The sequence below is a fragment of the Pseudopipra pipra genome, chromosome W (genome assembly GCF_036250125.1).
Source record: "Pseudopipra pipra isolate bDixPip1 chromosome W, bDixPip1.hap1, whole genome shotgun sequence".
Classification (NCBI taxonomy): domain Eukaryota; kingdom Metazoa; phylum Chordata; class Aves; order Passeriformes; family Pipridae; genus Pseudopipra; species Pseudopipra pipra.
Genome location: NC_087580.1, coordinates 42093825 through 42117677, shown reverse-complemented (window position 1 = coordinate 42117677; position 23853 = coordinate 42093825). Strand labels below are relative to the sequence as shown.

Here is a 23853-nt window from a genome sequence, read left to right as displayed (position 1 = left end):
GGCACTTGGCTCCCACAGACACATCCCCACAGCAGCACCCAAAGGGTTTGGGTCTGGACAGGAATCTGCCCCCCCCTCCCCCCCAACCCCACAGTGGCTCAGAAAACCCAGTGGTGAGAACAAGGAGAGCCCAGGCAGCAGGGGATGGCAGTGAAATGCCACAATGCTGCTGCTAAGGGAGGAGGAACACACAGAGACAGCTGGAAATCAGGGCCTTGTCCTTGCCTGGGCTCTGGCTGCTGCAGGGCAATGCACAGCCCAGCCCCCGTGGGCCTGAGGGCACAGGCTCTGCTTAGGCTGGGAAAGGAGCCCAGGCAGGAGCTGCTCAGGGAAGGGGTCTGTGCCACAGGGACAGCAGGGAGGGGCCCACATCCCCCTGCCCAGCCCTTGTGGCAGCAGCTGCCTCTCCCTGCCTGCCTGTGTCTGGGTGAGGAGCTGTTCCTGCCAGCAGCCCCTGCCTGTGCCCAGCTCAGCTCCCTGCCAGTGCTGCCAGAGCCATCCCCAGCCCAGTGCCCAGGGGCAGCTCTGCCTGGGCAGGGGCTGCAGAGCAGATCCCAGACAGCCTGCGGTGGCTGGGAAGGGGGAGGTGTTCTGGGGGGATGTGCTTCCTGAGAAGGGCCCCTGGAAATGGAGGAGGTGGAGCTGAAGCTGTGAGGAGCCCTGAGCCTGCAGCTGAAGGGCCCTGCCCAGCCCTGCCCTACCAGGAGGGGTCACTCCTTCCACCCAACCCTTCTCCCTGCAGGGCCGTGGCAGCTCCTTGGCCGGGCTGAGAGCTGACCCTGGCAGGCAGCAGAGTCCCTGCCCCAGCACACAGAGCCCTGGGGGCAGGACCCTGCTCTGCACCACAGCCCTGGGCACCCCTGGCTGCACCCCCACCTTCCCACCCCACAGCCAGCCCTGCCACAGGGAACCTTCTTGCCCTGGGCCTCTGATGGGGCAACAGCAAGTCCTGCTCTGCAGCAGCTTCTCCTGCTGCACCCCAGCAAATCCAGCAGAGCCATCCTGACAGCTCCTGCCACTGCTGCCATTTGGCAGCTGGGAGAGGCACTTGCAGGAACTCACCTGCACTGCTCTGCAGCCAGAGCCTGACTGTGGCAAAGGGCTGGCAAGGTTCCTGCCCTGAGCAGCTCTGCCCTGTCCTCCCACCCCAGGATCCCTTGAACCTCCTGCTCCCTTCTCCTCTCTGCCCTTGCTGCCTGCAGCTCCTACCCTGCTCTGCCATATGGCCACTTCCCCTGCACTGCAGCAACTGGGAGAGTCCTGCTGAAAGATCCTAGAAGCTGTGGGATGTGCCAGCTTTAGGAGATGCCTCCAGGAAGAGAAGCTGAACTTTCCTACAGCCAGAGAATTCTTCCTTCAAATCCTGGGAAGGTTTCTCCTGTAGTGAGAGCTCAGTCACCTCCCAGCCCAGGCTGCCTCTCATCTCTCTGCCTTCTCTCCTGTGCCCTGGGTGCTGCAGGCAGTGCCCTCAGCCCTGCTGGGCGGTGCAGAAAAGCTGCTCACCAGCAGAGCTGTCTCTTTGAAGCTCTTCTTGCTTGCCAGGAGCTCCCTGTGTGCCAGGAGCCTGGCCCAGCTCAGCAGCACAGCAACAGCCCCAGGCAGCCCTGTCTCTGCCCCTCTGGGCTCCCTCCAACTGTCCCTGGGGCTCCAGGGGAACCTGCTGGCACACAGCTGAAGGAAATAATGATGTGCCTTCTCTCAGCTGGGCACAGACACTTCTTTCAGCACTGTCATTTCTCCAAACACACACAGAGTTCAAGAGTCCCCTTTTCGTGTCCCATCATTAGGCAGGAAACCCAGACAGTGCCCAGGAGGGATCTCCTTCACCTGCACTGAGGGAAGGGACTCAGCTGAGTCAACAGAAGTGTCTCCTTGTGGCTCTGCAGACCTGGGGCCAGAAGGACACTCAGCTCCCTCCACAACCTCCATGGGCTGGGATTCCTCCTGCCCCACTTCAGTGGGCCCAAAACAGGCACCTGCAGGTGACTCCTTGTCCCAGCTCCCATGGCAATGAAGGAAGACCAAAGCCAGGAGTGACCTGCTGGGACACAAAGCCCTGGTTCCTTCTGAGGGGCCAGAGGTGACCGAGATTCCTGCTGGGAACTGCAGGCTCCAATGGAACAGTTCCTAGGGACAAGGCAGAAGCTGTGGGATCTTCTTGGAGGCTGCTGGGACATTGCTTTGGCCAACTTCAGTGGCAGAAGGGGCCCACATGTAGGACAGGGGAACCTGTCACTGTTCCTTCTGTCCAGGGCAGCACCTAGAGGTGTTCAGATGACCAAATGGAGTCAGGTGGCACAGGGAGAGAGGTCTCTCTCGTGTTCTTTCTCAGGGTATTTTCTACATGTCCTCAGAGCACAATGGCAGTTGTCTCCTGGACATCCCTTCACTGCTGAACCTAATTCAGGGCAGCTGAGCCTGGATTGAACAGCCAAAGAGGGGCCTGTAGTGCCAGGGGAGGTGCCAGGGCTCTGCAGCACAAGTGCAGCAGCTGCCATGGACAGCACAGGGCCTGTGCAGGGACCCCATCCCCATTCCCAGCAGTTGTGTGACAGACACCACCCAGGGCTTCTCAGACACATTGGGGGCCTTTGGGGCAGGGAGTGAATCCCAGCCCTGCAGGGACACAAAGGCTGTCCCTTCTCTGCCCAGCCAAGGCTGGGCCAGGCACGAGTCCAAAGCACATCAGCCCAGGCTGTCCCCACTTGTTTCCTCCCTTTGCTGGCTCTTCTCTCCCCCAGCATTTCAGCAGCATGTGCTGATCTCCTCAGGGATCAGGCCTGTGATTTTCCCCCTGGGCCTGAGTTCCAGCACGTCCACCCCCAAGGCCTTTGTCAGCAAAGCCTCTGCACACCCCAGCTCTCGGGGCTTTCAGAGCAGCTTTCCCCACTGCAAGTCTGTTCTTACCCCCGGTGCCCCACTGAGGGGCTGCAGCCAGACAGGCCCCAATGCCCTGCGTGTGGGGCACAGGCAGGAGGAGCTGCAGCCCCAAGTCTCTCTTCATTCCACTTGCAGGCAATAACAGCCCAGGCCTGCTGAGACAGTTCCCAGGTTGCAGGGCTGTGATGGGTTGGGAGAGAAGGTCAAGGAGACACAGGAGAGAAAGAGCAGGAGAGAGGTGTCCTCAGCGGGAAGGAGCTTCTGGGACCTGTGCAGCTGCTCTAGGGGATGAACAACTTGGGTGAACTTTTGTGGGTGAGGGTCAGAGGAGAGACTGGTTTGGGTGACCTTGTGGAGTGAGACAAAGAGCCCATTCCAGTTGGCTTTGATAACCCTGGAATTCACTGGAAAAGCACCACAACAGGATGCAAAGAGTCCCAGAGGTTTGTGCAGGGTCTTGGTCAAGACAGCCCTTGGGACACAGGCCTTTAGAGCACAACTGCCAGGCTGGTGGACAACAGGGAGGCTCATCTGCATCTGCTTCTCTTCAAGAGGAACCAAGAGGTTACCATAGTAACTGACTGTAGCTATGGGAATGTATGCTGCTTGCCATGGTAACCGACCCTAGCAACAGGAATGTATGCTGGTTGCCATGTTAACTACCCATAGCAATGGAAATGTCTGATGGTTGCCATGGTAACTGACTGTAACAATGGAAATGTATGCTGGTTGTCATGGTAACCGACCATAGCAATGGGAATGTGTGATGGTTGCCATGGTAACTGACCATGGGAACAGCAGTGTATGATGGTTGCCATGGTATTTCACTGTACTAGTGAGAGGTATGATGGTTCCCACGATAACTGATAGTAGCAATGAGAATGTATGATGGTTGCCATGATAACCGACGGTACCAGTGGGAATTATGATGGTTCCTGTGGTAACTGACCGTAGCAATGGGAATGTATGCTGGTTTCCATGGTAACTGACTGTAGCAACGGCAATGTATGCTTGTTGCCATGGTAACCGACCATAGGAATGTGACTTTATGATGGTTGCCATGGTAATCGAGCATACAAAGCGAATCTATGATGGTTGCCATGGTAACAAACCGTAGCAATGGAAATGTGTGATGGTTGCCATGGTGACTGTAGCAACGGAAATGATTGATGCTTGCCGTGGTAACTGACCGTAGCAATGGAAATGTATGATGGTTGCCATGGTAACTGACCATAGCAATGGGAAGTATGATGATTGCCACGGTAACTGACCGTAGCAATGGAAATGTGTCATGGTTGCCATGGTAAACTGACTGTAGCAACAGGAAGTATAATGTTTGCCATGGTAACTGACTGTAGCAACAGGAATGTATGATGGTTGCCACAGTAACTGACCATAGAAACGACAATGTATTGTGGTTGCCATGGTCACGGACTGTACCAGTGGGAAGTATGTTGTTTGCCATGGTAACTGACTGTAGCAACGGGAATGTATGATGTTTTCCATGGGAACTGACCGTAGCAATGAGAATGTATGTTAGTTGCCATGGTAAACAATCATAGCAACATGACTGTATGATGGTTTCCATGGTAACTGACCATAGCAATGCTAATGTATGATGGTTGCCATGGTAACCTACTGTAGCAATGGGAATGTATGGTGGTTCTTATGGTAACTGACCGTGGGAATGAAAATGTATGCTGGTTGCCATAGTAACTGACCGCAGCAGTGGGAAGTATGATGATTGCCATGATAACTGACTTTAGCAATGGGAATGTATGCTGGTTACCATGGTAACTGACCATAGAAACTGGAATTCACATGGTTGCCATGCTAACTGATCATAGCAACGTGGCTGTATGATGGTTGCCATGGCAACTGATTGTAGCAGTGGACCGTATGATGGTTGCCACGGTAACCAACCACAGCAATGGGGATGTGTGATGGTTGCCATGGTAACCGACCATAGCAAAGGGAATGTATGATGGTTGCCATGGTAAACGACTGTAGGAATGGGAATGTATGATGGTTTCCATGGTAACCGACCGTAGGAATTGGATTGTATGCTGTTTTCCATAGTGACTGACCGTAGCAACGCGGCTGGATGATGGTTGCCATAGTAACTGATAGTAGCAATGGGACTGTGTGATGGTTGCCAGGGTAACTAAACGTAGAAATGGCAATGTATGATGTTTGCTATGGTAACTGACAGTAGGAATGGGAATGTATTATGGTTGCCATGGTAACTGACAGTAGGAATGGGAATGTAATATGGTTGCCATGGTAACTAACTGTAGCAACGGGAGTATATGCTGGTTGCCATTGGTAGCTGACTGTACCTGTGGGAAGTATGATGGTTGCCATGGTAACCGACTGTAGCAATGAGAATGTATGCTGTTTTCCATGGTAACTGCACACAACAATGGAAATGTCTGATGGTTGCCATGGTAACCAGCCATAGCAATGGGAATGTATGCTGGTTGCCATGGTAACTGACCATAGCAACGGGAATGTGTGATGGTTGCCATGGTAGCTGTGTGTAGCAGTGGGAATGTCTAAAGGTTGTCATGGTAACTGACCATGGAAATGGGAATGTGTGACGGTTGCCATGGTAACCGATTGTACCAGTGTGAAGTATGATGGTTGGCTGTAGTAACTGACTGTAGAAAAGGGAATGTATGATGGTTGCCATGGTAACTGACTGTACCAATGGCAATATATGATGGTTGCCGTGGTAACTTACCATGGCAATGAGAATGTATGCTGGTTGCCATGGTAACCAAACATACCAGTGGGAAAGTATGATCATTGCCACGCTAACTGACTGTAGGAATGGGAATGTCTGATGGTTGCCATGGTAACCGACCGTATCAATGCAACTGTATGATGGTTTCCATGGTAACTCACCGTAGCAATGGGAATGTATGATGGTTGCCATGGTCACTGACTGTACCAGTGGGAAGCATTATGGTTGCCATGGTAACTGACCATAGCAGTGGGAAGTATGCTGTTTGCCACAGTAAATGACTGTAGCAATGGGAATGTACTATGGTTGCCATGGTAACCGACCACTCCAATTATAATGTATTACGGTTGCCATGGTAACTGACTGTGGCAATGAGAATTTATTCTATTTGCCATGGTAACTAACCATAGCAATGAGAATGCATGCTGGTTGTCATGGCAACTGTGATTTCCTTAGACTATGAGCACGACATTTTCATCTGCAAAAACATTAGTGAGTGCCCAGAGATCTCTCAAGATGGGCTTTAAAGGTCTCAAGCACATGAGCACTAGAGAGGGGCTAAGGAGCTGCGGCCTCAATGGTGTGGAGACTGAGGACAGTACAGGACAGCCCTGAGAGGGCTTGAAAAGAGGATTTAGAGGTGGTGGATCCATTTGTCAGAGCAGAAAGGAGCATGAGAAAGAAAGAATTAATGCCAAGTGCTGCTCGGGAGGTCCTGAGTGGACGTGAGGAAAAAGGAATTTCACTCCATGGAAAACACTGGGCTGGAACACATCACACAGAAGGAGTCTGGATGAGCCCAAGGCTTTGTGTGTGCAGGAAGAGCCAGGGAGGACACAGAGATGTCAGTGCAGGAAGGTGCCAGCCAGGTGGGGCAGCCGGGGGGATGACGACAGCCTGCAGGGAAAGGGGCAGGGCATGGACACCGTAGGACAGCCTGGGCTGGAGAGGAGACAGGGATGGGGAGAAGCTGAAAGGCCCTGACAGAGCCACCTTCTGCAGGCCTTTGGCCATGGCTGCTGTCTGTGCCCCTGATGCCAGGAGGAGGGGAGTGGCCCTTGCAGCCCTGGGGCCTCATGGCCTCCTTGTCCCTGCTCAGCAGCCTGGCAAGTGCCACCCCATGGTCCTGCCCTTGGCACTGCACATCTCACATCCCAGTGCCCCAGGAAGAGCCCTGAGGAATGAGATAGGGACAGGATGTCCCTTTTCACGGGGTTGGGGCTAAGGGCTTGGCCCTTTGGACTAATAAAACACATCCAGGTTTCCTTATCATCAGAGCCACCTTTCCCCTGCTTGTCCATACTTGTCATCACTGCAATTTTCTGTTCCAACTGGAATCTGGGGACGCTTTCACAGTCGTGTCCCTCAGTGGGACCCAGTAACAGTACAAGAAACTTCAGTATTTCAAACTCATTTTGACTTCTTGAGAAGTTGTTTGAACTTACTCTCAGGGACTGAGTTTCACATAAACAACGCAAACCCCCTCTGGGGGTCATTAAAGACCTGGAGCTGTTGCTGTGCTGCTGAGCTGGGCTGGGCTCCTGGCACACAGGGAGCTCCTGGCAACCAAGAAGAGCTTCAAAGAGACAGCTCTGCCCAGGAGCAGCTCCTCTGCACAGCCCAGCAGGACTGAGGGCACTGCCTGCAGCACCCAGGGCACAGGAGAGAAGGCAGAGAGATGAGAGGCAGCCTGGGCTGGGAGGTGACTGAGCTCTCACTACAGGAGAAACCTTCCCAGGATTTGAAGGAAAAATTCTCTGGCTGTAGGAAAGTTCAGCTTCTCTTCCTGGAGGGATCTCCTGAAGCTGGCACATCCCACAGCTTCTAGGTTTTTTCAGCAGGACTCTCCCAGTTGCTGCAGTGCAGGGGAAGTGGCCATATGGCAGAGCAGGGTAGGAGCTGCAGGCAGCAAGGGCAGAGAGGAGAAGGGAGCAGGAGGTTCAAGGGATCCTGGGGTGGGAGGATGTTGAGGAAAATCTTAGATGATGCAGGACATATTCTGCATCAGGCCTGCTTGCACAATCCGGCCTGCGTGCCGGACGGCAGGGACCTGTGTTCTCCAGCAGCAGATGTGTGTCCTTGAGCAGCAGATATCAGAAAGCTGCATAGAGGAAAACAAAGAAGGAGGTTGTTATCCAGGATGTGAGAAACCAGAAGATGGGGGGGCCTGAAAATGTGCCTTGACTAGTAGAGCCAATAAAGTTACAGATATAGTGTGTGAAAGTGAATGTAACCAATAGAAAGTTAGAACAGAGCGTGTGAACCCTGTAGGACCCTTGATAATGTGTGTATTTTTGGAATAAAGTTAGAGCATTGCCTGTACCTCTATGAGGATGTGTCTCTGACTCTCGAGCTCGTTTTTTGCATCTTCTCCTTTTATCTGGCGCCCGAAAAGGTGATAAAAAGCGCGAAACGGTAGAAGAATGCGGTTAGCCGGTTGATCTCCTTGCGGTGAGACGCGGTCGGAGACGCGAGAGGCTGAGCCGGTTGATCTCCTTGCGGTGAGACGCGGTGGGAGACGTGAGAGGCTGACAGAAGCTGGACAGAGGCGTTTCGGTCGTGGGCCAGTCGGCGCGAACCGAGGTAGGAAGCGTCGCTACCTTCCCCCTGTCATTTGCTGCAAGCATGGAATCGGAGTTTGCTGCAGCTAAAAAGCTGCTGTTAGCTATCCTTGCTAAGCAAGGTGAAACAGTAGCTGAGAAGGTGTTTGACAAGCTTATTGCTTGGACCTGTGAAAACGGTTTCTTTAAAGTGCCCCCTCTCCTTTTCGCCTTTGAGGAATGGCGGGGTTTGGGAGATAGACTTTGGGACTTGAAAACCCTCGCTGCTACTACAAAACTTCTCGGCCGTGTAGTCATCCTGCTGAAGGGGGGAGTGCGTCGCGGCCTGGCACACACTGCCCCGACCGAACCGTGTGAATTCGAACCGTGGCCGCCGCCACCCCGTGCAGAATCGTGGTGCAGACGAACACCAGAGAGACGCTATGACCGGAAGACTCTCACGGCGTAGCAGAGTAGGGCGAGGCAGCACCGCGGGGGTAAAGCAGGAGTACCCGAGAGCCGGCAGGAGAGCAGCCCGGCCGCAGCGGTGCAAGAAAAAAAAACAAACAAAAAAAAACAAAATACAAAAAAACCAACAACAAACCAGGAGCGGCCCCAGAGGGAAACAGGGATGGAGCAACCCCGGAAAAGTATCACTTCTTATTGAGAAGGGGAGCAGGCTAGAAGGCTGCTTTCCCGTGTTTCTGTTAACTCTCGTGTTGACTCTGTTGTCTGTCCGGTGTGTCGTTGTGCGCTCACGGTGTTGTTAAAAGCGAAATCTCTCTCTTTAGTCCTTCTACTCACTCGTAGGTAACTTAAACCCAAAGACTTGCGTTTACCTGCAAGCTAGTCTGCAGACAGTTTTAGGGAATTTTTCCGGGAAATGAGTATTTGTACGAAAATCTTAGTGAAATGCCTTATTCTTAGCTGTATTTTACCCCTATAAAACCTTTCTGAAAAAACATCGTATTCAGAAAACAAACAAACAAAAAAAAGCAGGGTTTTGACAAAAAGGATAAAAAGCCCTCTTGCAAAACTTTGCCTTTGCCTTAGCAGAGAAAGAGATAAGGTGTTAGTGGCTCACACAATAGAGATAGTTTGTTGCCGAGCAACTGAGTAGGAGACCTCCTCTGGCCGAACTCAAAAAAAAAAAAAAAAAAAAAAAAAAAGGGGGGGTGTAGAACCCTCCTGCTTTATAGAGGCTGCAACTTTGCAATCTTCTGATTGGGGAAAATTTGAAATTCTTTTGTGAAAATTGTTTAATAGTCTAGGCTCTATTTTGCAGAAATTCCACAGATTCATTCTGTAATCCGAACCCGTGAGATTAAACACTCCTGTTCATCTATTCCAACTTGGAGATTACATCTACATTCAACAGTAGGATGCTGACCCCCTGTATGCTGACTGCAAAGAGATTATGATTACCTGCAACCACGGCATAGCATGCAAGTGACCCTGGCTGACCCAATGAAGCAGGAACAGCTAGAGCCTATTCTGACCTCTTCACTAAAGATGGATATGGTTGCAAAGATATTATTGTCTACCCTTTTACTATTAGTCCTTTATTGTAGATATTCTATGTTGTTTTCCTTGTTTTTCATCAATATGCTGCTTAACTTGTTCAACAATGGCATGGTCCAACCACAGACCATGCGGTGGGAATGTATTTGTGCTTAATTGGATGATGCAAACGCTGATAGACGGGAACTTCATCCCTGACACAACCATCTTGTATAACTTGAGATTAATTGGTATTTTGCTATTAGTTGACAACTCTCCAAAAACATTTGACAGAAACAGTGAAAAAGAAGATGATGATAAGACAGACCCCTGAGATACAGCATGCCACAGGCAAATCATATAAAGACCTGTCCTTGCACAGGACACTAAGTTCAAAGTCAACAAAGCTAAGCTTTTTATTTATGCAACAACTAACCTAACAGTTTAATTTCAGTACAAAAAAAAAAAAAAAAAAGGGGGGGGAGAGTGAGGAAAGATAAGTTCATGAAATGGTCTTGCTGACTGTTACTTGAGGTTGCTTGCCTAAATAGCCAGAATTGTTTTAAACATGGTGGAGAAGAGGAGCTTTTGAAGTTTTTGTAGTGACTATTGACAAGTTCTCTTTGAAGTCCAAAAGCCCATTTGCATAGAGAAGTGTGTGTTTTGCTTTAAAAATATGAGTATATATTTATCTTTAAACTATAAGAATGTTTGTATGTATTTGGGTTTTGAATTGAACGTGAAGCAGAAATATGTTTATGTTTTCCAAGTTATACTTTCATAAAAACAAGAAATGCATAATTAGATCTTACTCAGATGAGGGCAAAACACAAGAATGATAATTTCTCAGTTCACAACCAGAAAACACAGCAAAATACAACTCAAAAGTATGTTTGTGTGAGAGCATGAAGTGATGGCCATCACGCATGAAAGTTGTGTGAATGTATGCATATGAATGTATGAATATATGATTATTAATATATTCTGGTTTTGCTCACAAATGCGTAAACCATATTACCTTACATATGCATAAGCACCTTTGGATAAAGAGTGGGAGGCACATAACCCTGAGTTAAATGAAGTTTCATTTGCAAAATAAAAGTTCTCAAGAACCACATGGAACAAAGAGATGAACCAAGCAAAAGACCATCAGTCAGGCCTGGATTGTGCAAAAGAAAAAGGGGGAATTGTTGAGGAAAATCTTAGATGATGCAGGACATATTCTGCATCAGGCCTGCTTGCACAATCCGGCCTGCGTGCCGGACGGCAGGGACCTGTGTTCTCCAGCAGCAGATGTGTGTCCTTGAGCAGCAGATATCAGAAAGCTGCATAGAGGAAAACAAAGAAGGAGGTTGTTATCCAGGATGTGAGAAACCAGAAGATGGGGGGGCCTGAAAATGTGCCTTGACTAGTAGAGCCAATAAAGTTACAGATATAGTGTGTGAAAGTGAATGTAACCAATAGAAAGTTAGAACAGAGCGTGTGAACCCTGTAGGACCCTTGATAATGTGTGTATTTTTGGAATAAAGTTAGAGCATTGCCTGTACCTCTATGAGGATGTGTCTCTGACTCTCGAGCTCGTTTTTTGCATCTTCTCCTTTTAGGAGGACAGGGCAGAGCTGCTCAGGGCAGGAACCTTGCCAGCCCTTTCCACAGTCAGGCTCTGGCTGCAGAGCAGTGCAGGTGAGTTCCTGCAAGTGCCTCTCCCAACTGCCAAATGGCAGCAGTGGCAGGAGCTGTCAGGATGGCTCTGCTGGATTTGCTGGGGTGCAGCAGGAGAAGCTGCTGCAGAGCAGGACTTGCTGCTGCCCCATCAGAGGCCCAGGGCCAGAAGGTTCCCTGTGCCAGGGCTGGCTGTGGGGTGGGAAGGTGGGGATGCAGCCAGGGGTGCCCAGGGCTGTGGTGCAGAGCAGGGTCCTGCCCCCAGGGCTCTGTGTGCTGGGGCAGGGACTCTGCTGCCTGCCAGGGTCAGCTCTCAGCCCGGCCAAGGAGCTGCCACGGGGTTGGGGGAGAAGGGCTGTGGGGAAGGAACAACTCCTGGGAGGGCAGAGCAGGGCAGAGTCCTGATCTCCAAAGTGTGCTGCAGGGATGAGGGCTGGTCACAGCTCCAGATCTAAGCAGCAAATTTCCCAGAAGGTATTTACAAGAGGCACAGACAGACAGGGGGTACCTTCAAGAGAAAGAACCAGTTCTTTCAGTGTTATACTCTGGGTTGTCTGGGTGCTGACTGTGACAGGGAAATTAATCTCTGAGCACAGGAGGAGACGCTGAAACTTGAACTCTGTTAGATTAGAGAGTGCTGAACCTGAGAGTATCAGACATCAAAACTGTCTAATAGATGCATCAGTGCCACTTTTCCAGCCTCCTCAGGGTTGCTCTGACATTGCCATCAGAACCTGCCCAGCCAGAGATGCCCCTGGGCAGTGCCCTGTGCTGCTGGGAGGGCTCTGCAGGGCAGAGTTGAGCCCCCAGGGCTGGGAAGGGTTCTTTCAGCACTGGCAGGGCCCAGCCCTGGGCCCAGGGAAGCAGCTGCTGGCAGGGACAGCTCCAGGCAGCAGAGCCCTGGGCAGGGAGTGGGGGGCAAGTGCACCCAAGGCCTGGGCAAGAGGGTGTTCAGGCAACTCTGCTGGGCACTGTGTGCTGGGCCATAGAAATGAGGCTTCCTGCAGTGGAAAAGAACCTTCCCCAGATGTGATGGTAAAAATAGAAAACACAGGTACAATTATTCTAAGGACAGACTAAGCTTCTGCACTGCAGCTCCAGCTCTTCTGAATCATGGGTGTAGAGAGGGAACTTTTGTATTCAAGATGTGTTACAACTGACATTCCTTGTGTGTCTGAGAGCTTTACCAAAAAAGTTATATGTCACACCACAGCAGAGCAAAACAGACTCCTTGGCAGTGAATTTGGTGGCATTTGACACATTGATTTCTTTTAGAAATGGAGTGGCTTTTCCACAGAGGTCTGTCTTAACTGTTCCCTGTCCTTTCCTTTTCTGAAACAGATCATGTGCTAAGAAATAACAAATGTCCAACAGCAGCTCCATTTCCCAGTTCCTCCTCCTGGCATTCGCAGACAGGCGGGAGCTGGAGCTCCTGCACTTCTGGCTCTTCCTGGCCATCTCCCTGGCTGCCCTCCTGGCCAACGGCCTCATCCTCAGCGCCGTAGCCTGTGACCACCTCCTGCACACCCCCATGGGCTTCTTCCTGCTCCGCCTCTCCCTCACAGACCTGGGCTGCGTCTGCACCACTGTCCCCAAAGCCATGCACAATTCCCTCTGGGACACCAGGACCATCTCCTACATGGGATGTGCTGCACAGGCCTTTTTCTTTTATTTCTTCATGTCAGCAGAATTTTCCCTCCTCACCATCATGTGCTACGACCGCTACGTTGCCATCTGCAAACCCCTGCACTACGGGACCCTCCTGGGCAGCAGAGCTTGTGCCCACATGGCAGCAGCTGCCTGGGCCACTGGCTTTCTCAATGCTCTGCTGCACAAAGCCAATACATTTTCCCTGCCCCTGTGCCAGGGCAATGCCCTGGGCCAGTTCTTCTGTGAAATCCCTGCCATCCATAAGCTCTCCTGCTCACACTCAGGCTACCTCAGGGAACTTGGGCTCATTGTGGTTAGTGTCTGTTTAGGATCTGGTTGTTTCATTTTCATTGTTTTCTCCTATGTGCAGATCTTCAGGGCTGTGCTGAGGATCCCCTCTCAGCAGGGACGGCACAAAGCCTTTTCCATGTGCCTGCCTCACCTGGTTGTGGTCTCCCTGTTTGTCAGCACTGCCACATTTTCCGACCTGAAGCCCCCCTCCAACTCCTCCCCATCCCTGGACCTTGTGGTGGCAGTTCTGTACTCAGTATTACCTCCAGCACTGAACCCCCTCATCTACAGCCTCAGGAACCAGGAGCTCAAGGATGCCCTGAGAAAAATGATGACTAGATGCTTTTCAAGAGCAAGATCCTGCCTCTTTTCTTCTGCACAACACTCATTGTGTAGCCATTTACTGGCCCAGCCTGCTTTCTAAATCTTTTGAGAGTGGTGGTGGGGGCCATTTCCTACATTTTTTCCTCTTTAAATGTTGTTAACACTGAAATTTATTCTTCATCTCATTCTTAATTCACTCTCTAACTCTGTTTTGACCCACAATTGTGTAAATGAGGGATCATTCTCTGTGTGCATTTAAAGAAAATAAAAGTTTCTGCAGCAATTTCTTTGTCAAACATCCTGATTTTGTTATTCTGTACATAAGGAATCACAATCTCTGAGTAGAATAAAGGACTTGAATTTTTTTTCCCGATTCTCCCTCCAACAACTTCCCTGAAGCTGGAGGGCAGTGCCTGTGTGCAGAGGAGAAGGGGTAAAGAGTCCTGGTACAGGAGCACTGCCAGGGAGCAGCAGCTCTTGGCCTTTTCAGAGATGTGTTTTTCCACTGCCTCCCTCTCCTTTCTGCTCCTTGCCCAAGGCCTGAGTGCTCTGGCAGCTCAGTCCCTGCTGTGTGTCAGTCCTGTGACCATGGGCAGGGACAGGCCCTGGGCACTGCTGGGACAGAGCTGGGCTCCTTAACATCATTTCCATCAGGAAAGGGGATCCCCATGGGCAGTTCCTGAAGACTTTGTTCTTTTTGAAAGGTTGGTGTAAAGAACAAGGCCAAGGAATAGACTCTGCAAAGTCTCATTGCTTTGCTTGTTTCCCCATTCAGTCCTTGCAGTGAGAGAAGTGACTCACTGGGGTACTTGAGGGACTGAGGGCTGGGTCAGATGTTCTGTGCTGGTGGCCAGTGGCAAATGGTCTCCAAGTCACCTGCCTGGGGCTCTGCAGCTTGTGAGGGCTCTGATGGCAGGTGAGGACTTGTCTGTAGGAACTCAGGAAGTGCAGGAGAGCACAGAGGATCTGCAGGGACAGCCTGTCCCATCCAGTCAGCAGAGAAAGGAGCCCTGGAGCAGAATCCTGCCCAGGGTGGAGTCACCAGAGATCAAGTACTAAATCTGCCTTTGAACTGGTAAAGGAGAGTTCTGCAACCCCAGGGGACGCAGCAGGAACAGAGAAAGGACTCTGGCCAGTGACTCGTCTCACCTGCAGTGAACTCCCCTTTGTGCCTCCCCAGTTCAGGGGGGGCTGTACCAGAGCCAGTGGTGGGCTTTCCAGGAGGGTGTCCTGAAGAACTCTCCAGCCCACAGGCTGCATGGAGTGGAGCCCTGCCCTGCCCTTTGTGCCATTGGAAACAGCCCATGGTCCTGCCCAGCCTTGTTCTTGGCTACTGAGCCTTCCAGGACTATGGCAGAAGGCGGAAAGGAGTGATCCCCATCCTGCTGGGTCTGCTCCCCACCCTGACCAGCATGGTCAGTGCAGGGTCAGCCCAGGGTGCCACAGCCCCTCCCTGTGCAGAGCAGCACCTCCAGCTCAGGGCCCTGCAGGGATCCCAGGCTGGGATCTGCAACTGGCCAAGGCAGCCTGGACACACTGACCTGGGCAAAGGGATGTCCCTGGAGAAGAGCAAGGGAGCATTTCTGGGCCTGCAGAGAGGAATCCCTGACACAGAGAAACCTCTTTCTGCAGCCCCCCTGGGGACAGGCTGCTCTGTCCCTGGGCCAGGACTCTGTGCTGGGCTGGGCAGAGGGGCTGGCACTGAGGGGCACAGTCAGGCTGTGCTGGGCATCTCCTGGAGGTGACACCAGGGCTCCTGCAGTTTCCCTGACCTCCATTTCCTCCTGCCATGCTGAGTGTCCAGCCCCTGAGCTGATGGGGATGCTGAGACTCCTCTCTGTGCCCCAGGAGCTGCTGTGCCCTTCAGAGGGGCTGGGGCTGTGGGGGGAATGCCCAGAGCTCTGCAGCACCCTGGGCTGGGCACTGCTGTGGGGCCAGAGCAGACTGAGCTGCTCCACCAGTTGACCTCTATAATGAAATCACATCTAATTTTCTCCTGAAGAACCATGAGAATATGTGTTGTGTCCTGAGGACTAATCTGGAATTGTGGGATAATAGAAAAGGTTTTGGTGTCAGGGATATTGAGAAGTCTGGGCATTGTCACTGGGAGACCTCTCCCAAACCCTTGGAAAGGCCAGAGCCATCCCAGAGCTTCCTGGGGCCTTGGCAAAGGCAGACATGGAAGCAGTCTGCAAACAGGGCAGCAAGGAGGGTTGGCAGACTTCCAGACTGCTCAGGCTCAGCAGGGAAGGGGATAGGGCAAGTCCTCCTGCAGCCATTGCCAGGCATGGGAAGGACAAGGCAGGGATTGCAGAACCCCTGTGGGAGGGAATAGAGGATGTTGTGTGCCCAGACTTTATCAAGGCCCCTGACATGGTCTCCTGTGGTCTCCTTATCATCAGACTGGTGAGAGCTGGACTGAAGACGTGGAAGATGTGCTGGGTGGGAAGTTGGCTGAATGAAGAATGTCAAATAAAATCCATGGTACAAAGTCCTCTTGGCAGCAACTTCCTGGTGAAATCCCTCAGTGGTCAGCCCTTGAACACCACTAGAGAACATCTTTATTATCTCTCTGTACAATGGGACAAAATGTATTTTCAAGTCCTTTGTGAATGATGCCAAATTTCAGGGAGCCCTTGAGCAACCTGCCCTGGTTTAAAGACACATTTTGGGGCAGGAATTCCAATAAAATGAATTCACTTCCATTTTATTCCCCACCAGTGCAAGGAGACAAAATACAAGGAGGTATAATTGAGAAAATAAGAGTTTACTGACAAGAAATATAACAGCAAAACCAGCAATACCAACAGAAGAGTTCAAAGCAACAGCAGAGAGAGAAATTGCCTCCTCTCTCCCCCTGTCCCAACTCCCTTTTGTAAACAGATAAAAACAGGATCAACATGTTTCCCCTCTCCCTTTACCACCAGAATGAACAAAGAACAAAAAACAAAACCATAGGAAAAGAGGGGGCAAAGCAAAATCTGGGAAATTCTCTGGTCTGAGATCAGTTGTGCTGCCCAAGAACACGCTGACTCCATAGGTGTCCAAGCGGGGCAGAGGCGGCGACTCCAGTCCGTGCGGCGGTGGGGGGGAGGCAGCGGCTCTGCTTGATTCCATGGAGCTCTGGGCAGGCACAGTGGCCACTTGGTTCCACAGGGTTCTGAGATATTTCAAGGTTCCTTTTGTTCCAAAGAGACCCCGCATGTCACAGTGGTCTCTTGGTTCCATGAGATTCCAGTGTCTCTACATTCCTTTGGTTCCATGAGGCCCTGCAGTGTCACGGTGCCACTTGATTCCGTGACGTTACAAAGAATCAAAGTGACCCCTTGATTTAAGGCCAACTGCACATGGGGCTGCCTTAGGGGGAGTGAGGGCACCCAGACAAGGGAGTTGTCACCCCCCTGGACTCAGTCCTGGGGTCACCACATCTGGACTGGTCTGTCTGTCTGTGAGGTTCCCCATTCTGGAGGAATGAGGAAGAACTGGAGAGGGTCTAAAGGAGATCTGACAGGATGGAGCTCTTGTCCATATTGGAAATAGAATGAAATCTCCACAAAGAGTAGCTTGGAAGGTTCAGACTGAAGGTGAGGAAAAAGAAATGTCACTCAATGGGGACCCTTGTGGTGCAAGAGGTCACCCAGAGGGAGTCAGGATCAGCCCATGGCTTTGTGTTCCAGGGAACAGCCAGAGCTGGTGCAGAGACATCAGGGAGGGTCTAGAAATGCAGCTGGGAGGGGGTGGGAAAGCAGGAGGGGTGTGTGCAGCCTGCAAGGCCAGAGCAGCAGCAGGGCCAGGCCAGGACAGCCTGCAGGAGAGATGGCCAAGGGCTCTGGCAGGGCTGCAAGGCCCAAAGGCACCCAGGCCTTTGTCCCCTTGCCTCTGGCAGCTGCCTCTGCCACTCAGGCCACCACAAGCAACTTGCCTGGCAGGTTCTGCCCTTGGTTTCTGCCTCGCCCCTCCCTCAGGAGCCTGGCAGGGGTTGCCCAGTTTTGGGCCTTTGTTGTTCCTCCCCCTCCCATCCCAGTGCCCCCCAAACAGCCCTGAGCCAGCCGGGAGGGACAGGATCTGCTGGGCCAGGGCCTGGGGCTCAGGCCTTGGCCTTTGTGCTCCACAAAACCAAGGCAGGCTTTGCTCAGCATTGCAGGGGCCTGCCCAGAGCCTTTGTCTGCCTGCACTCCTGGCCTCCAAGGAGCTGCTCCAAGGAGTCCCTGGGGAGGCTTTGGCAGTGCCTGCCCTCAGTGGGGCCCAGCAATGCTTCAAGGCACTTGGACTTTGGCTTCTGACTTCTTCAGCAGCTGCTTCAATCTTCTCTCAGTACCTCAGGATCATGGGCTGGGCTGCAAACACACCGTGGGGCTCATTAAATTCCAGAAATCCCTCATGATCTCTTTGTCCTCCTTTAATTGTCTTCAAGGCAATTTCAAAACAAGTCTTCAAAGTTTTTACTTTTTTTTTTTAATTCAAGGAGAAATATTTTGTAGTTCAGAGAAGAGGTGATAGAGGTGTTCTCCAAGTGATCTTGATGCTGAATGTCTCCTCAGAAGATCCACACTGACCATGTATGATCAACATTTCTCCTCATCCCCCAACCTCACCAGTTCTGACATTGCCCATCTTGGACTGACAGCTGATGCAACTCCAAACACACTGTGGGACCCATTAAAACACTGAAAAACAAATTATTTTCATTCCTTTAATTGTCTTCAAGTCTTCAAGACTTCTAGAGCTAATTGGAGTTGTTTTGTAGTTTAGCTAAGGAGGAAGATTTTAAAGTGAACGTCATGAAAAATATATATTTTTTGATGAAAGGGAAAGACATTAGTAGCACTTAATCATTGACCAATTGAACAGTTATCAGTGATTCAATAGCATGTGCTACAATTTTAACAGTGACTGAATTATAGATTCACAATAACAACATTCCCACCACAGTCAATTCACACCCACACCCAGGCAGAGATGTGTGGACACATCAATAGCTGGGTGTGGAAAGGTCCCTCTCTCCCAAATTCTCCTTGTTGTCAGGGAAACACTCCCCCAAATCCCTTTGTGTTTCCCACCAGACAAGGGTCCCAGCTGGAGGAGTGTTTGTGGAGGGGGATCAGAATTGTCCTGGGCATCAGGGAGGGTCTTTGGAGTGTTGCAAACTGGAGGGTTCCCGAGCTGGGAGAGGCTGCCAGAGGTGTCCCACTGAGAGGGAGGTGCTGGGGAGCTGCCAGGGTCTCCCTCAGCCCTGCTGGGTGTGGGCTCACAAGGGGACTGGCTTTAGTTATCTGCTGAATTTCCATCCTGGTGTCAGGAATGACTGGAGTTTCCAAACTATTTGGGAATTGTCTCCAAACTGTTCCATTTGGGTTCTGATTCAGGCAGGGAATGTTCCAAGGTTTTCATGGGATGACTGATTGTCCTGTGTTCCCCAGCTCTTACACCCATCCAAATCAGCTGGATGGTTTATTGACAATGTGTCCCGAGGGGCGGCACCTCCGATGCCATAGAAACCCCTCCCCCTGGATTAGGAAACCTTTGGAATTCATGAGCTGTTCCAGTGGAGCATGAAAATGAACAGCAATTTTCCTAAAGCCCAGACCCAAGCAGAACAAAGCCAGGCCCCATCAGTGGCAGAGCAAAGGTCCCCCATCCCTGTGTCCCTCTGGCTGCTGAGGCGGCAGCGCAGGCCCGAGGCGGTGCCGGGTCCCGGTGCAGCCGGGGCAGAGCGGCGGCTGCGCGAGCGGCAACCCCGGCGGTGAGTGCGGCAGCCCCGTGGGAGCGGCGGCTCCGGGCACAGACGCCGGCGGCAGCCGCTGTGGCTCATGGAACCGAGTGGCCATTGGGACACTGCAGGGCCTCCTGGAATCCAGGGGCCGGTGGGACACTGGGGAGCCTCTTGGAGCCAAGGGAACCCTGGGATGTTTTGGAACATCCTGGAATCAAGGAGCCATTGTGACACTGAGAGGCCTCAAGGAAACAAAGGAACCCTGAGAGTTTATGCAACCTCATGGATTCAAGGGGCCATTTCTGGGAGGATGCTCTGCTCTGACAATACCTAAAAACTGGTCAGAATGCAAACAATGCACGCTCTCTGTAGTGAGTTACTGCTGGTACCAAGGTGCTGTTTTTAATATTGAATTATGCTAAACTCAAAATACTTCATGAAACTTCAAACACACATCCTGCTTTCTGAAGCAGGATTTGACCGATAAGCTGCTCCCTGGCCTGCAAATGTCTGTCAGTCAAACTCTTTATAACTATAAATGCCCCGTCCGACTTTCCTGTGGCAGATTCTTCCACAGACTTCCTTCAAGTGTGTGGAGCTTTTGCCATGAAGCAGGGACAGCTCCTCATGGTCACTGCCCAGGGGTTAAGTGAAAGAGAGGGAACTACCCCCTGTCGCTGTGGGGTGAGTTACCTCAATCTCTGCTTCAGGATTGTTTCTTTTTGCTGGCTTTGATCCAATTGCTTTAATAGAATGACTTTGATAGACTGCACTGTCTAGTGTACACTATAGTACTAGGAGGTTTTTGCTTTTATGCTGTGCAGGAAATAATTCTTTTTAAGTTCTTTCATCTCTTCAATTGTGTGATCAATTTTCTGTTCATTTGTCATAATAAACAATTCATTTTCTAGAAATATTTCTCATTTGCCATCACTAAAACCTGCAGGACAAAGTGATTGAATCACACCTCTATAATTCCTTCTATTGAAACCAAAATCTGAGCCTGAGATTCGATCCAGCCACCTCCAGGCTCCTCTCTGAGAAGGAATTTAGAAAGCAAGTGGGTCCTTTCTGCACCTCGTAGCTCAACGAGACGCTTCTGCCATCAACTTTGTCTAAGCCTTCCCCCCACCCAGCCCCAAGCTGTGACATATGGGCATGTCTTGTGCATGCAGTGCAAACATGGACTCCTGAGCTGGTCATTTGATGTCCCTCCTTGGAGGGAAGAACAATGGCCTGGGGTGAGAGGCCAGTGCTGGGAGCGGCGCTGGCTGTGCCAGGGCACTGCTGGGTGCCCCCACCCTGAGCACTCCCACCCTTGTGCTGGTCACTGCTGTTTTCCTCTGCAGGGCGTTGTGTTGGGCACATCCTGGAGAGCAAAGTGGAAAGCAGATGGAAGCTTTGAGGCCCTGCTCTGAGGAGATGCCCCTGCAGGATGGCAGTGCTGCTGCAGAGGTCAGCTCTGTGCCAGCAGTGCCCGTGGCTGTCCCTGCCTGCAGTCCCTGGACAGTCCTGCAGCAGGACTGGGACCGACTGCCAGAGCACTGAGGCCTCCAACAACACAGGGCTCTGCAGGACAGTGTGGAAGGGAAGGGAGAGGAGGCCAGGCAGGAGAAGGGCTGCTGCTCCCTGGCAGTGCTGCTCTGCTGGGACTCTTTTCTGGCCCAGCTCTGCACAGAGGCACCGACCCTGCAGCTGCAGAGAAGTCAGAGAGGAAAGATGTCAGGCAAACAAGTCAGTGCAGAGTTCTTTATTTGGCCTAAGCACACAGCAAGTACAATTGCCAATTTGTACAGCCTGTGGGCCAGGCTAGAAAGGCAAACACAGAATTGAAAATGGTGTTTATATACTTTTATATATATATCTTTATATATATCTTTATATATATAAAGACTTTTTGATGTGAACAAATTCTCTCAAAATAACACTCCAACCAGGAGTAAAAAATAGAGAAGATATGGTGGGCCTTTAATGAAGTACATAAAAGGATTGGCCTTTAATGAGGTACATAACATGCAGAAGAAAGAGAGTTTATGGCTTCTGAAAAACACCCAGTTATCATTTTCCTCATGGCATCCTTGAGCTCCTGGTTCCTCAGGCTATAGATGAGGGGGTTCAGTGCTGGAGGAACCACTGAGTACAGAACTGATAGTGCCAGATCCAGGGATGGGGAGGAAATGGAGGGGGGCTTCAGGTAGGCAAATGCTGCAGTGCTGAGGAACAGGTAGAGCACGGCCAGGTGAGGGAGGCACGTGGAAAAGGCTTTGTGCCGTCCCTGCTGAGAGGGGATCCTCAGCACAGCCCTGAAGATCTGCACATAGGAGAAAACAATGAAAATGAAACAACCAAATGCTAAACAGACACCAAACACCATGAACCCAAGTTCCCTGACATAGGACTGTGAGCAGGAGAGCTTGAGGATGTGTGGGATTTCACAGAAGAACTGGCCCAGGGCATTACCCTGGCACAGGGGCAGGGAAAATGTATTGGCTGTGTGCAACAGTGAATTTAGACACCCAGTGGCCCAGGCAGCTGCTGCCATGTGGGCACAAGCTCTGCTGCCCAGGAGGGTCCCGTAGTGCAGGGGTTTGCAGATGGCAACGTAGCAGTCGTAGCACATGATGGTGAGGAGGAAATACTCTGCTGAGATGAAGAAGAAAAAGAAAAAGAGCTGTGCAGCACATCCTGTGTAGGTGATGGTTGTGGTGTCCCAGAGGGAATTGTGCATGGCTTTGGGGACAGTGGTGCAGATGCAGCCCAGGTCTGTGAGGGAGAGGTTGAGCAGGAAGAAGCCCATGGGGGTGTGCAGGTAGTGGTCACAGGCTACGGCGCTGAGGATGAGGCCGTTGGCCAGGAGGGCAGCCAGGGAGATGGCCAGGAAGAGACAGAAGTGCAGTAGCTGCAGCTCCCTCCTGTCTGCGAATGCCAGGAGGAGGAACTGGCTGAGGGAACTGATGTTGGGCATTTGTTGCCTCTAGATGTGGGGCACTGTTCAAGTAGGAAATAACAGTGTCAAGTTAGGGCAGAACATTCTGAGAAATTTGAAAGCCACTTTCCAACACCCCTCTCGCTGCTACATTGGTTTTCCTTTTCTAGGAGTCTCTCCTTCAGCTCCATGGCTGGAGCCCTGGTTGGGGCTCACTACATCTGCCATGAGGAGCAGACCCTCTGCCCACTTGGTGTGAGGGCTCAGCCCTGCTCTCCACCGGTGGGGTCATGGGCATGGTGGGCACAGGGGCCTGTCCTGGTGTTCAGCTGTGTCACATGAAACTGCTCCCATTACACTCCCAGTTTCTGAGAAAAACCAGGACAGCAGAAGGCAGTGTCACAGGTTTGTTTCATTTTATTTATTTTTTTTTTCCAATTCCCTCATCTCTCCTTAGGAATGTTCCTGGATGTCAGAACCCCTCAGCATTTCTGATCCACTCATGGAGAACACAGTAGGTCCTGCCAGGCAGAAGGATTGTCTGGGGCTTAGTGCAGAGGGAGAGGAGCTGGTCTGTCCCTCTCTCTTGTTCCCAACTGCTTTGGCTTTGCTTCTTCCTGAGATGGACATTGATGACACTCCCATTTGGGTCTGAAAAGCCACCAGAAACTGTTGAAAGAGGGATCCATTCCAGACCCCTCAATGTCTCAGCCTGTCTCAAGGGCTCAGCACCCCACTTGGAGCCAAGGACACCCGTGGCTCATCTCCCCAACCCAACAGCATCTCCTGGCATGGGCACAGCATCTCTTCCCCTCTCCACTGGGGCTTTCAGAGAACACAGCTGTGCTGGGAGGATGATTTGCATTCTCCAGGGCAGCTCCCACCTTAGAAGGACACCTCAAAAAAGAGCCAAGTGTCCTAATGACGGGGTCTGATTGAGGGAAAAAGAGCTCCTTACCCAGGCCCACAGACTTCACTGCTCACACCCCACAGGGCAGAGGACAATTGGAATGTCTCATTCCAAGGGACACATCTGCCATAGGGGAATCCTGGGATCAGTGTTGGACTGTGTAGCTTGAACTCCCCTCCCAGTGAGCCTGACTGAGAGAAGGAGGGAACAACCTCAGGACCAGGGGCAAGCTGAGAACCAAGGAAATGCACACGGAGGGTCCAGCTGGGAGAGGCCAGGGCAGAGCCCACTGGGCACTCAGGGCAGCATCACCCTGAGCCAGCTGTGCCACCTCCCAGACACCAACAGTGCCAGCAAATTGTTCTCAGCCCTGGGTAGCTCCTCAGAGTTCCCTCTGCAACTCAAACCAGCAGGCATGTGGCTTGAGAGCTTGAGAGAAATCCCTCCTTGGACCTTCCCCTTGAAGTATCCCCTGGAAAATATCCTGGGGTGCTCTGGTTCTGTGAGCAGCCGACCCATGAAACTCTCACTTTATAGAAGAAGAAACCTGCCCTGCCAGGCTTTGCTCTTTCCACCCCCAGCCTCTGCCCAGCCCTGAGGGAGCTCCCCAGCCCGGCTGAGAGCTGCCCCTGGCAGTGGCAGAGCTCCTGCCCCGGCACAGCCCTGGGCTGCAGGACCCTGCTCTGCAGGACAGCTTGGGGCAGCCTGGGT

The 23853-nt window shown here is 51.6% G+C and overlaps 1 protein-coding gene across 1 annotated transcript; it reads right to left on the bottom strand.

The window, feature by feature from the left end:
* Nucleotides 1–21302: 21302 nt before the first annotated feature.
* Nucleotides 21303–22271, bottom strand: LOC135405052 (olfactory receptor 14J1-like). Its single transcript, XM_064639772.1, has one exon. It carries the CDS (start codon nucleotides 22269–22271, stop codon nucleotides 21303–21305), a length of 969 nt encoding a protein of 322 aa, XP_064495842.1.
* Between the last annotated feature and the right edge of the window lie 1582 nt (nucleotides 22272–23853).

What these genes read in the sequence shown, in the direction of transcription:
- LOC135405052 (XM_064639772.1), bottom strand. Translation starts at nt 22,271, where the DNA reads ATGCCCAACATCAGTTCCCTCAGCCAGTTCCTCCTCCTGGCATTCGCA.